Source organism: Haliaeetus leucocephalus, unplaced genomic scaffold (genome assembly GCF_000737465.1).
Source record: "Haliaeetus leucocephalus isolate CR32 unplaced genomic scaffold, Haliaeetus_leucocephalus-4.0 Scaffold384, whole genome shotgun sequence".
Classification (NCBI taxonomy): Eukaryota; Metazoa; Chordata; class Aves; order Accipitriformes; family Accipitridae; genus Haliaeetus; species Haliaeetus leucocephalus.
The window spans coordinates 6,407,393-6,420,237 of NW_010972820.1; the positions used below are offsets into that span (position 1 = coordinate 6,407,393).

The 12,845-nt window shown below is 41.6% G+C and overlaps 1 protein-coding gene across 1 annotated transcript in view; it reads left to right on the forward strand.

Annotated features, from left to right (window-relative positions):
* The window catches only part of LIN28B (lin-28 homolog B (C. elegans)), an 83,233-nt gene extending 73,265 nt beyond the window's left edge, over positions 1-9,968 (forward strand). Inside the window, exon 4 of the mRNA XM_010573384.1 lies at positions 9,208-9,968. Within this exon, the coding sequence (XP_010571686.1) occupies positions 9,208-9,577 (370 nt within the window). The 3' untranslated portion in view covers positions 9,578-9,968. The remainder of the gene's footprint in view (positions 1-9,207) is intronic.
* Positions 9,969-12,845: the final 2,877 nt, after the last annotated feature.

A 12,845-nucleotide genomic window follows, 5' to 3' on the forward strand; every position in this document is an offset into this window, starting at 1 on the left:
GCTTAAGATGGAAAAGTGAATTAGGAACTGACTGCTTGCTTTCTCAGTCAGTGCATCAGAGTGATATAGATTTCCCTTATCAGTAAAATGTGGCTATAAATCATCTGAATGGCTTAGTCGTTCTTGCAGGTATTGAACATGTGAACTTATGGGTATTTCAAGGAAAATCAACCACCATGTTTGATGTCCTTTTGTTACACAGTTGGGAAAGGAAGCCCTGCATTTATTTCATGTAACATGACTTTATCAATTCCATGAGCTCTGGAAGGAACCCCTACAGAGATAGCTGGCATGGCCTTCTCCTAGTGAGCATGTCGGACAGTAACTGTCCCCTTATTTCTGATAAGCAAAATGAAGATGTGAGTTGCTGGTCAAATCCTGCAATCCTTAAGACTTGTGAAGCCTATATTCATGCAAGTCATCTAATTCAGTGAATGTAATAGGAAAATCCATTTCAAGGTTAGGATCTAAGTCAGTCCGTACTCCTGTTGCCAGATTTTTCTGAAACTTTGTGCATGATACTGATTTATAAGTGATACCTAAAGTCATATGATGCTAATATGGTATTTGGGGAAGAACAATAGGTTATGAACTTCCAGAGCAGCCACCCTCCTCCTCCTCCTCTTCCTCTACCCCTACTCGCTTCAGTGCTCCAACCTACTGCCAGGATGCCATTTGCCTTTTCCTGCTGCTGTGATGAGTTGGTGTTACTTGTATTTGCTGCTAACATTAGTGATAAAATAAGGAACCAAAGGGAAGTGGCAATTTTAAACAACTAATTCCCAGTTACCTACTACCCTTTTATCTCATCTGTGGATTAGCTGATCAGTGGATGTAGAAACCCTGGAACCAGCTCTGCTGAGAGACAGATAAGGTCAGGCATGCCTCTCAGCTCATGAACAGCACCTCACTGACCCAGAAAGAGTTGAGCCGGTTTTTTATGCAGCATGCACCCTTACCCACATGGCCGGGAGGCTCAAGCGACCTCTGTAAAGACTTCTGGTGTTCCTGAACTATGCTGCTGTTAACAGGGGCACCGAGGAGTGGTTTCAAACTCAGCCCGCCAAAGTCTACTTAGTTCTGGCCACCTCCACTCCTGCCCAGTGCTGCACGCCAGCTAACTTTGGCAACAGGCTGCAAGCGTGGGTACGCACTGCAGTGATACCCAGAGCAAATCCATATGGCAGCCTTTCCACCAACGTGAACTACGGAAAATACTGTTTTTAAAAGTACTGCATATAGAACTGTTTTAATTTAAAATCCCTTTTCTTTTATTTTCCCACAGAAATTAAGGCTTACAAGGGAAATTTGTGGTTGAGAACGCTTGTGTGTGTGGTTTCATAATGCAGAAAGATTAACAGTAGTAGACTTATTTGAAATCGCAGTATAACATTTCATGTTTGAAATGCATGATATACGACTGTTTAAAACATAACTTACTTAAACCGTCACTGATCTTGTATCTGCTCTATCTGGATGGGTTAAAGCCATTAAAATATACACATTCTTTCCACGCTATATTGATACTATTGGAGGAAAACCATCTTTCATGTTATTTAGAAAAAAGACCTTGCTTTGTAAATTGTTATTTCAGGAGTTCTTAACTCTCAATGTAAAGAAAACCCTTTTGTTGTAACAAATGAAAGTACATCCAAAGCATTCCTCTGTGAGGATGCATTTCATAAGGATTTTTATGTGATTATGTGAAAAATAATTTTCCTCCATGCCTGTAAAGAGGGCTGAGTGGATAGCAGAGATAAGGTTTCATGGAAAGGAAGAAAGAATGGAAATGACATCGTCGAGGTTATTTTTTAAGAGCTGCTGTCTGTGTAGTCCTTTCCATTTTTGTGCAGAAAAAGACTGCATTTTGTGCATTTTGAACCACCTTTCTGTTTCATTGTTGTTCTTGGTTCTCAAAAAAAAAAAAAAAAAGAAAAAAAAATCCACCTTCCCATAAAATCGTATTAGCAGATTTAAAGCAAATTCATTTCCTCACGAACTTAAGCTAAATTGTATCCCGACAGGCCTGATTTATCAGGCAAATGCCCCGCGTTGTTTGTCAGCTTCTTTGTTGGGGGGTGAGGGGGAGGGGAAACCCCAGCAACAAAAGACCGTAACCTATTGATATTATTTCTGCAATACACCAGGGAAAATAGATTGATTTACAACTAACCACTGAAAACTAGTCGATCTGATGAGTTTACAATGGAGCATTTTTATTTATTTATTTGTAACAAGAGTAAACATCATCAATATTCGACCCTGTGTTATTGGAAGCCTTGCAGACAGTGGGTTTGTGTCAGCGTGCTGGGGCTATCTGTAAGATGAAAGAAGGCAAGCTTAAAAAAATGAAGGGACCTTGTTTTTCTCACGAAATTGAGTGTCTCCTATTTCTGGTACATTATCATGTGTTGTAGGATTTGGAGAAGCAGATAGATGAGCATTTTTATTTTATTTCATCTTTATTTCTTTAGGAAGTTATCTTTTTTCTTAGAAAATGATATTTCTGTTAATCTTAAAAAGCTAGTAAAGCACAGGAAATTTTCAAACTGAATTTTACTGAAGAACAACAGCCTGCAATTAACTTTCCCAGCATGTTGCCTCTGCACAGTGTTTTGTATGAAGGAGGGGTTCAGGGTAGCAAACACTCGCAGAATCAACACAAATCTAAATGTGGCCCCGATGTGCTGCTTTCTGAATTGGTGATACACCATTTTCCAACATACTTTGCTAAAAATAATTACAGTTTTAAAATTAAACTGATTTTTTTTTTTTTTAAATGGATTGATAAATGAGGGTGCTAGTGAAGTTTTCTGCCTTAGTGTGACCCTGCTCGCTGGACATGCCATAAATGCTCTGATGGAGATGCTAAATGCTCCATTCTCTATTTAACAAGATAATTTCACTTGACCTTAAATGATTTTTTCCGTATTATTTCAGTATTCAGTATTTTGAATACCAATACCTTATTAGAGCGTTTTCAAAGCTTCCTGTATTCGCTCCTGCATTTGGCTACAGCTTAAGAATTAAAGGTTGCTAAACTAAATGGCATAAAACCCAGCAACATGCATGTGAGCAGAAACATTCCAGCAATTTCCCTCTCGGAGGGCACGGGCAGAGTGTGTGCCGTGTGTCTTGTGTATGTCTCGTTGACTCACGGGTGGTTTTTGTCCTTTAAAAACAAAAAGCTGGGCCACGTTTCTGTGTGTTAATTCCCTGCTGGGTGCAGGGAGTGGGGCAGCTGTGGGGCACAGCTCGGCAGCGAGGGAGTGCAGCGAGGCTCCCTCCTGCACCCCATGATTTTTTAAAAAACACAGGCCGGCTTTATTTCTCCTGGGATTTAATGCTGCTTAAAAAGTTCTGGGGAAGGGAGAAATGTCCTGAAACAATGCCTGCAAGGGAATCCCCCTGTAAAAGCAGCGGAGGAAGAAATGAAATGCCAGAGGAGCTGGTGACCAGTGCGGGGCTGCCACTAGGCACTGGCTGCTGGTCAGGGTGCGCGGTGGTCCCCACCACACCTCCCGCTCCTCCCTTGCCATGCTCTCCTGCTCCTGCAGCTTGTAGCCCTGGCAGCCGACCAAACTTTTATTTTCCAAGGACAGTTGCTGCCTGTTTTGAAGCTGCAGTTACTGCGGCCTCATACTTAGTTTCACCATTTCTTGCTCTAAAAGGATGAGGTCTGCATGTGCTATCTGTTTTAAGGCGTAAGGGTAATGCCCTATTTCAAAAAAATACTCAAACTGTTTTTTCAATTTTAAGTGTAGGCTTCTCAGCAAGAAGGATTTTGGTGTTACACCGGTATTAAGTAAAAGTGATTAGTCCTTTTATAATACAGTAACATACAAGAGGTGTCTGTTTAGCAGCAATCCCCTGTGGTCCTGTCAGTCTTTGGAGTGATGCTGTGACAGATTTGATATCCAGGATTTGGTTACTGGAATATTTAAGTAATCTGTTAAAATGTACTTGTATTTTATCTCAAAGACAATTTTAAATTAGCAGATCCTCAACAGTCCAGAAGACTCTTTCAGTCCTGTGGAGGTGTTAGAGGTGTTTCTCACTTGTCCCAGGTGGTGCCTGAGCAAACACATGCCTCCCCAAGCTTTTCTAGGTGTTCACATCCACCAGCAAGAATTGTCCCCTTGCACTGCCCCATGGCCTGATTCTCAAGATGAGTCACTGAAGCCCTTGAAGAGTAAAACATCTTAGTTTTGTCTAAGACCCATATTTCTGTTAGATCATGGGTAGTTTGACCTCAGTTTACAGCAAAATAGGGTAGTTCAAGCGATCTGCCGCATGTTCTGTCTGCAGGAACTGGCCTTTCTTTAGGTAAGTTGTGAAAGTAATTACTAAAAAAGACAGCACATTTAGGTACGATTCTAAACATTTCCTTTATGCTTTAACTGCTTAGTTGGCATTCAGTGTATTGTAAAAAATCTCACTTGCACATGCCATTTTTCAAAGCATTAATATTGCTAGATGGAGCGTTGTTAGCCAAGATGCAGTTTTTTATTGTCTGATAGCATTCAAAAAGGAAAAACAAAGGAGGATTTGATGTAGGGAATATATTGGTGAATTATTTTAGTCTTTCTGTGACTATACCCCCTTTCTTTCCTTTGCTATCCCTGTTAGATGTTAACCCCTCTCCTTCCCTCCTCCAAGAAAAAGTCAGTCATCGGCATAATTTTAAAGCTTTTTCTCTCAACAGATAATAGTGTGGAGCCACACAAATGATTGTCTACTTGTCATATATATTGGATTAGCATCTAAATCATATTATAAAGCAGCATGAAGAAGCAAGCAGTTGCACTTACCCTCCTTACAGCTTAGCTCAGTTGAGCTGTTACTGTGGCAAACGTCTTTGCAAGGCAGGGGTATTGTCATTTTAAAAGGGATAGGGATAGGGTGTGCTTCCTAAGTAGGAGTTGACTGCCAGGACAAGGAAAAAAGCTGAAAACTAGAGAGTATTTTATTTTGCATTTGCATTTGGTTGTGAAGTTGAGTATTTCTAATGAATTTCAATTATCAGCTTATTGCAATTAATGCAACATAGTTTATGTTGGAATCTGTATGCTTTTTGCTTTTTCGTGTTTTCTTTAATCTGTATAGTTCTGTGCAATCACAAATCCATAGTGAAGGAGAATTTAGAAGTGGTTTTTAACCTTGCTATATGGTCTCTTCTTTCTTCGTTAGCAGGTATTAATGTTACTGTTTTCTTGAGAATGTTGAAATACAATGCTAGACAAGTTCCTCAAGGTGTTCCTTTATTAAAATATTCACCTTTTTTATATTAAAAAAATCACCCTGATTCACCCCCTGTCAGTGCTGTAGTGAAGAAAGGATTCCCTCTTAGGATAATTGCTATCTCTTTCTTTACTCTGTTCCATTATTTTCTGAGCCTGAAGCTACCTAGTAAATCATGGGAGCCTACTGTGAGAAAGACAGTCCTATTCTAACAAATCCTTCTTGCTGTTGCTTTTTTGTAAGGGTTACTTCTACTATAATTGCACTTTTAAGGGCTTTTTGTGGTTTATTCATCTCATGATGCAATTTACATATAAACTTTTATGTTGTGTTTAAGCTAACATACGTTATTTCCATGGTGCTTCTGAAGTGAAGAAATGCTTGCTATGGTTGTACTAATCTAGAGTTTCTGAGAACACACTCAAATGAGAATTTGCTAATTTTCTTAGCAGGAGCCAGCTTGTATATTGTTCTATATATTTATGTATATAGAGATATAGATGTATAAGCTTATGTGCGCGTATCATACGCTATCAGGTTTCATTATGTTGCAAGTATATACAGCAGAGAGGAGCAAAGAGTTGAAGTGTTTTGGACAAAAGGGTTAATACCATACCTTAATACTTGTGGATGATGCCATGTGGTATCATTTGTGAGCTCTGAGGTGGCTGGCCATTTCCATTTTGGTGTAAATCCCTTGAGAAGGAAGGCATTTCAGAGCAGGGTGTGATCTGTTCTCCTGGTAAGAGTGATTGACAAGGAATGAATAAATAGTTAAAAGAACTGAATAAATACCACCCTCCTGTTTAAGTCCAGGCACACCCCGGCTGGCACTTATATATTCTAATGCGACACTTTAGCCAGATGCTTGAGTTGGTAACAAAAAACATTCCTGAAAAGCCAAATCATAGTTTAATCATAACTGCTTCTGATAGAGTTTTCTTTTATGGTGACATTTTGGAGGCGATCTGAATAAATGCAGGGAATTACAATATTTGCAAATAGGATGTATTGATAAATATATATGCAAAAGGTGATGGAGGCCTCTTCAGTGAAAGCAGGGGCCTTGACAGCAGGTTCTTGGTCAATTGGTGAGGTGAAATGGTTCACTGAATTGGATAACACAGTGCATACCATAGTGACTGATTAAATTGATTTGTCCATGGCTACTGCCTACCCTGCTACTGAGGGAGGCCCTTTAACCTATTTTCAAACTTTTTCTTTTTAACCATTCTAAATACATGAGATATTAAGGGAAAGAAGCACGTGCAAATGTATTCACAGCTATAAAATTCCGTGTTCTTAATTAAGATAAAATGCATGACTCCCAGAATTTCTGCACACTCCCATGTTATACTGTATTATACTATACTTAGCCCAGGAACAAGTAGACTGCTAGAAATCGATGAAGAAGATAATAATAAACATCGCTTCAATATAACCTAAATTATAATAAATACCACATTTGTGAATTCTTAGATTGTATTTATTGGAGGGGGAGAAAGTAAAACACTTAAGGGTTTTTGTTGTTGCTGTTCTTTTGTTTCTCTAAGTGCAAGTTTTACTTCCTTATTATTTTATCCAGAAGGTGTTTAGAAAGCTTGCCAGGGAAACATAGCTGAATACCAGTTAAGAAGACTGAATGCTGCTGTTAAGTGGTAATTTGAAAATACCTGCAATGATTTGGGAAAAAACAGTCAGAGGAATCTTGTTTAATAACTTACAACTTTTTTAAATTATAGGGAGATAAAAGCTTGGTGTTTTGGTTGTAGATCAGAACGTTTGTATTTTACAACACATTTAGTATGTCCTTTCCCTTCCTGTGCTAGGGAAATCAATACTAAATGACAGTGGGGCTTGTACATGTCATTTTCTTCTTGATTCAAAGGAAGTTTTATATTCTGTGTCTCTCCACGGGTTATTCTGTAGTACATGCAGACAGGCTAGTGTAAACATAGTCTTCAAATTCCAGTGGTGACATAAAAATGGGACCAGTTCACCTAAAATACATTATTGCAATTGTCATAGAAGTACAGAGTTCAGTATAATGGGTTCGGTTTCTTATTAACTTTTAGGGAAGATGCAACAATTTAATTATGATGTTTTCTGAAAGGATAATGAAGTTCTGTTCATCATTTAACTTCTCTAAATTACCGGTCAGTCTTGTAGGGCACAACAGCATGCCATGGGCAACTTGGCTGTTTTTTCATTTGTCTGTTAAAGGTATGGTTAGTATCTTGCTAATAGCAAATAAGAGATATGAAGAGGAAGGTGCTGAGACATTGTTTCTTGGAGTGGGTTTGCAAATGTTAAAAGCCATTTTGCAGTCTTTTTAAAAATTATGCAGGTTTTATCAATAGCAATTCTTTGGAAGGTAAATTCTGTAGGTGAGATTCCAGCTGTACATACTGCTTTGCATAGACTAAACTTCTTGAGTTTGTATAGACTAGTAGTGATGACTAAATAGTAGCTAAAACAGTGCCTTGTTACTTTCCAGGAATCTGAAAATTTAAAATATTTTGATGTGGGCTCAAGCCAGAACACGTTGTACATATACTTACTTATAGTTACAGTCTTTTTTAATCCTTCAGTTGACTCCACCAGCCCTAAGTATTTGTGCAGTTGTTTTTTAAATTAGTTGACAGTTAAGGGAAAGCAAAAAAAGTTATTGGTTTAGTTCTCTCCAGTAGCATGTAAGATTATAATAAATCAAATGTCTACACGTTCAGTGCAAGTTTTATAAAACAAAGAAACAGAAACCATACAAAAATAGCCAAAAGAGAAAGCTCAGTGGTGAACACGACCAGCATAGGGTCACCATGCCAAAGGCACGTAATTTTTTCTGTGTATCGTGTTAGAATAATGTAATCCAAGGACTGGCATTCTTGGCGTGTGTTGCAAAGCGAGAGGATTCTGTAAGGAATGGCTGGAGAGTTCCTCAGGACTCCCCTGGCTAGCAAGGTTAGTAGGAGAGGAACTGTGGGGTTTAGCCATTTTTGAGAACTGGGGCGGAGGCCTTGGCCGTGCAGCATGGAGGCGGCGCTCTGCGCCCACCGGCTCCCGGTGAGGATGGCACCCTGGGTCACAACCGCTTGCACGCAGCTTGGGAACTTGGAGAGAACAGAAACAAGACCCTGTTTTATGACTCCTGCTGGGGCGTTGTTTATTTTCTTTTGAATTGAAACCATAAATGCCATTACAGACCCTCTGCACTGCAGAAGTTTGGCCTGGACCCTAGCCTCGCCGTGCTTTGGGGGGGGGCAAGGTGCCGGGCCCTGGGCGAGAGCCTGGCTAGTGACGGGGCACCGCGTCCCTCCTCCAGGTTCGGGTTTCCCTGGCTGAAAGCAGCGTGTCCATTAGGACGCGGTGGCCCCTCTCGGCACGTTCCCTGACGGCCCCGGCCCGGCGACGGGCCCTCGCGGGCTGAAGCGGCGCCTCAGGCTGAGGCAACCTCGGCGGGTGGCCGCCTCGCCCCCTCTCCTCGCCCCGCTTTGCGATGTCCGTCCTCTGAGGCGCTGAAGCGCTGGCGCTCGCAGGCGTTTAATGCTGTAAATCCCTGGGTAAAGGGAGGAGAATGCTGTAAATCCCTGGGAGAGGGACGGCGAAGCGTGCGGGGGGGGATACCTGGGGAGGGAGACGAGGCCGCGGCGGCGGGATGCTTGGCTGTCTGGCGCCCTCTAGCGGGGGCCGAGCGCCGGGGCCGCGCCCCGGCGACCGCCCTGTGAGGAGAGCGGCGGCGGCGGCGGCGGGCTGCGACCCCCGGTTCGGGTCCCGGTCACAAGGGGCACCGGCGCGACAAAGGGGCGCCTGCCCCGGGGCTTGGAAAGCAAAACCGAAAGGCGCGGCAGCGGGGGACGGGGGCAGAACCGGCAGACCTGGTGCACGCTCGCGCCGAGCTTACCTGGCGCGGAGAATCTTACCGTTTGACTCTGCGTTTTGTAACTAGCTGTCTCTCTTTGGTTTTAGATGCTACAACTGTGGTGGTCTCGACCACCACGCTAAAGAATGTAGTCTACCTCCGCAGCCAAAGAAGTGCCATTACTGTCAGAGCATCATGCACATGGTGGCTAACTGCCCCCATAAAACTGTCTCGCAGCAGCCCACTAGTTCTCAGGGAAGACACGAAGCTGAACCGCAGCCTTCCACTTCTGCTTTCCTGAGAGAAGGGGGAGGAACGCACGGCTACTCGTCTCCGTCGTACTCTCAGGAGGGCAGGTCGGAGATCTCGGAGCGCTCGGGCAGGTCACCGCAGGAAGCTTTGTCAAGTAAGTTGTCTGCGTCACCCGAAGAACCGAGCAGAAAGGGGCCTTCTGTTCAGAAGAGGAAAAAGACTTAAATCATTTGTCGTAACTTTCCATTTTCTTTATCCTCTTGGGATGTCTACCTCATGCAAGTACAGGGGAAATAGTTTCATTATCAGTAGCTGACCTGGAATTTTAACTACTGTTGAGGAACTGTGAATTTTTTTTCTTTAACAGACAAATCACTCCAAGCAAAATACATTTGAGCAGGGTGCATTACGTTTTACCTTCTGTATGTGTGTGTATGAGTGTGCACGCGCGTGTGTGTATGTGTACATATCTATAAATATATATTTTTTCTATCAGACCACTCTCCCACAAGACATTACTGTGAAGCGGTAGGCGCAGTATCCACAAATGTTCCCGAACTCATTCCTAGAACCTGTTTCCAAATGTGTTTGAAAAACAAACAAGAAAACCCCAAAAATCTCACTCAGAAACAAACCAAACCTGATAAACCACACACAGAGCTGAGATCAAGACTGTTTCTTCTCTTGTGAACCAAAGGATACTTTCATATTTTAAAGCTGCCATATGGTACTAAAGATACTAAGACATCCCCCATAGCATCAATTTGAGTTATTTTCTTTCTCATCTCCAAACTAACTAGCAAAAGCCCTCCCCTCCCCGTGCCGGTGCAGGGCAGTGTCATGACTCAACACAGCTCTCATTGCCACCATCCTTTGTTGGTGAGGAGTTTAAAGCTCAAAAAAAGACAATGAATGTGTAATTTCTGTGCTGGTTTCTCAAAATGTTTTGTTAAATTAATATGGTTGTAACTGTAATTTACATGACTCTCGTGTAGGGGAGAATGTATAAGTTGTTATGGAACAGACCCTTTTGAGTGGTATCAGGATACCATCCTGTTTAACCCTTTGTATTCTGTGAACGTTCAGGGGACCTTGGTGGTAGTATTAGCAGCAGCAGCAGCAACTTCTCTTGGTCCCAAGTAATAGCCCTCAATTTGAAGGGACTTCCCCCTTGTTTTCTTTTGAAATGCTGTGGAAAGAACTCCCTAGGGATTTTTGTTGTTCGTGTCTGTTTTGGTTTTTAAAGAAAACAAAATGCAAAGCTAATGAGATCCTGGGATAAATAAATAGTTTAAGAATAAAGGTAGATGGGTACTTGCGGTTGCTCAGCCAGCCTCCCTTGCTGATGATACAGCATGTGTACAGTCAAGAAGGACAGGTGTCTGCTGCAGACAAGCCTGAGTGAAGGGACCTGAAAATTTGTCAGAAGCCCTGGCCATCATCTGCTTCTTGTGAACTGGAGACTGTTGCTGACCAGCCTTGGTCCAGAGTGCGCTGGGACCACACACTTACGCATTAAAGAGGAGAAAGATTGGTGGCCTCAGAGTGAGACTCCCTGGGCTGCAGCCCTTGCTCGGGGTTAATAGAGTTGGAGCCTATCAAAACTTCAAGTCGCTTTCCATTTGTAACTTCTGAATTACCAAGTCATACGTAAGATAACGTACTTTGACAAATCCCATTGCGGATGTAAGTTAATTAGAGAAACCTGTATAATCCTTAACATTGGCAATAAACACAGGCTGTTAACGCTTGAAAGAGTCGGGTAGGTTTAAGCTCGGATAATCAAACTAAAGAAACAGCCTGCGTGAAAGGCTACAGCGAGCCAAAGTCCTACCCGTGGTAACTCTTTTGCAGCCGATAGTTACAACAGGTATGCAGCTGGCTCATTATGTGGCCTTCCCTTCCCACTTGTCCTGCCAGATGAGACTTTTACTGTTGCTGCTGCTGCTGCTTCAGTAAACAGGTAGTAATCAAACACCTCAGTGAAGGGCACAATTTCAAGCAAATTATTTTACATGAATTCCTTGCCAGCGTTTGCGACGAATCTTGATGGTTTATACTGAAGTTCTCAGTGTGCTAATGCAAAGCTTACCTTTGACGATATTGAATGTGATATATCTATAGAGAAGAACTTCCTTGCCTTACGTAAGGATAGTAAACTTATTTAAATTATGTAGACAAATCAAAGTGGCATTGCTTAACCTTCTAGCCGGTGTAAAAACCAGGTTAAACAGCAAAGATGCAAAACTTAGGTCACTTTGAAAATTTAAACCAAAGTTCCTTATAGAAATAGGCAATTGTGGATTTGAAAACTGGTCATTCCCTGTTTATATGTAAGAAGTTCAGAGCTGAGATAAGGAAATATTTTCAACATGCAGATTTTTATTGGTGCTGTTTGAAATCACTGTGCGCACCAAAGTCAGACTGAACTGCTAAGAGCACATACCAAACCCTATCTTATTGTTGAAAGCTTAAGGTTTTATTTTTATATATTAGAATGTTATCACTATTACATAACATACTCAGGACAAAGAACTTTGCTCAGGGAATATACCATGTAATGTTGTTTTTTCTTTACAGAGTAGTCTACAGACCTGCTTACTCAGAACAAACCAAATAGTCTTAGACCTTTTTATCTCTATATAAGTATTATGTACTGATAATAGTAACTACCTCTGAGTTGTCATAGACCTACATTTCTGATAATCAGATCTCAGCATTTTGTATTATAAGTTCCTGTGAAATGATAAAGTGGTATTCTGTACTGGTTGCTTATGTGAGCATTTGTGTCTTTACGTTCACAGGGTCTGAGTTTCCAGAGATGCTGGGCAACCACAGCTCCCACTGACTTCCAGTTGGAGTTACTGGTGCTTAGCTTTTCTAGGAGGGGAGGGATGGGGGACGGGGGGTGGCGGGGGAAGAATAAAAACACAAAAGCATCAAGCCCACTTTGTTTACATAGGTGACAATAAAATTATTATTCTGTTTACAGCAAAAGGCTACCTCATATTTACTGCATAAACACACCTTTGTGCTGCTCTAGCCTTAAAGGTGGCTGTTGATCTATGGTACATACTTTTTATCTGTACTAAATATGTAACTGATAGTTCACCACTGCATACATGATGGCAAATACTTGTTTAAGATGAAGCATCCACTTGAAATTATGAGACGTTTCCAAACATTTCTTTGAAAGTTTTTATTTTTCTGTCTAAAGGATTACGGGCACTGTTGACGAAAATTAATACATCTCCAGAAGAGACAAAAATGTACATGCCTAAGTTAAAAATTCAGCAGCACAAGCTGCGGCAGGTAACTACTTAGCACTGGGCTGCAGTAGAAAAAAAATCTAGTTATACTCCTTCAATAGGCTGCTCCAAATAAGCAAAGAACCTTTTAAAGGAGGAGGCACAGACTGAGTTTGGGATTCTTCCTCGATGTCTAAGGACAAAATTAATATTCTGCAGCATTGGCTCAGCCTAGATTTCCCCTA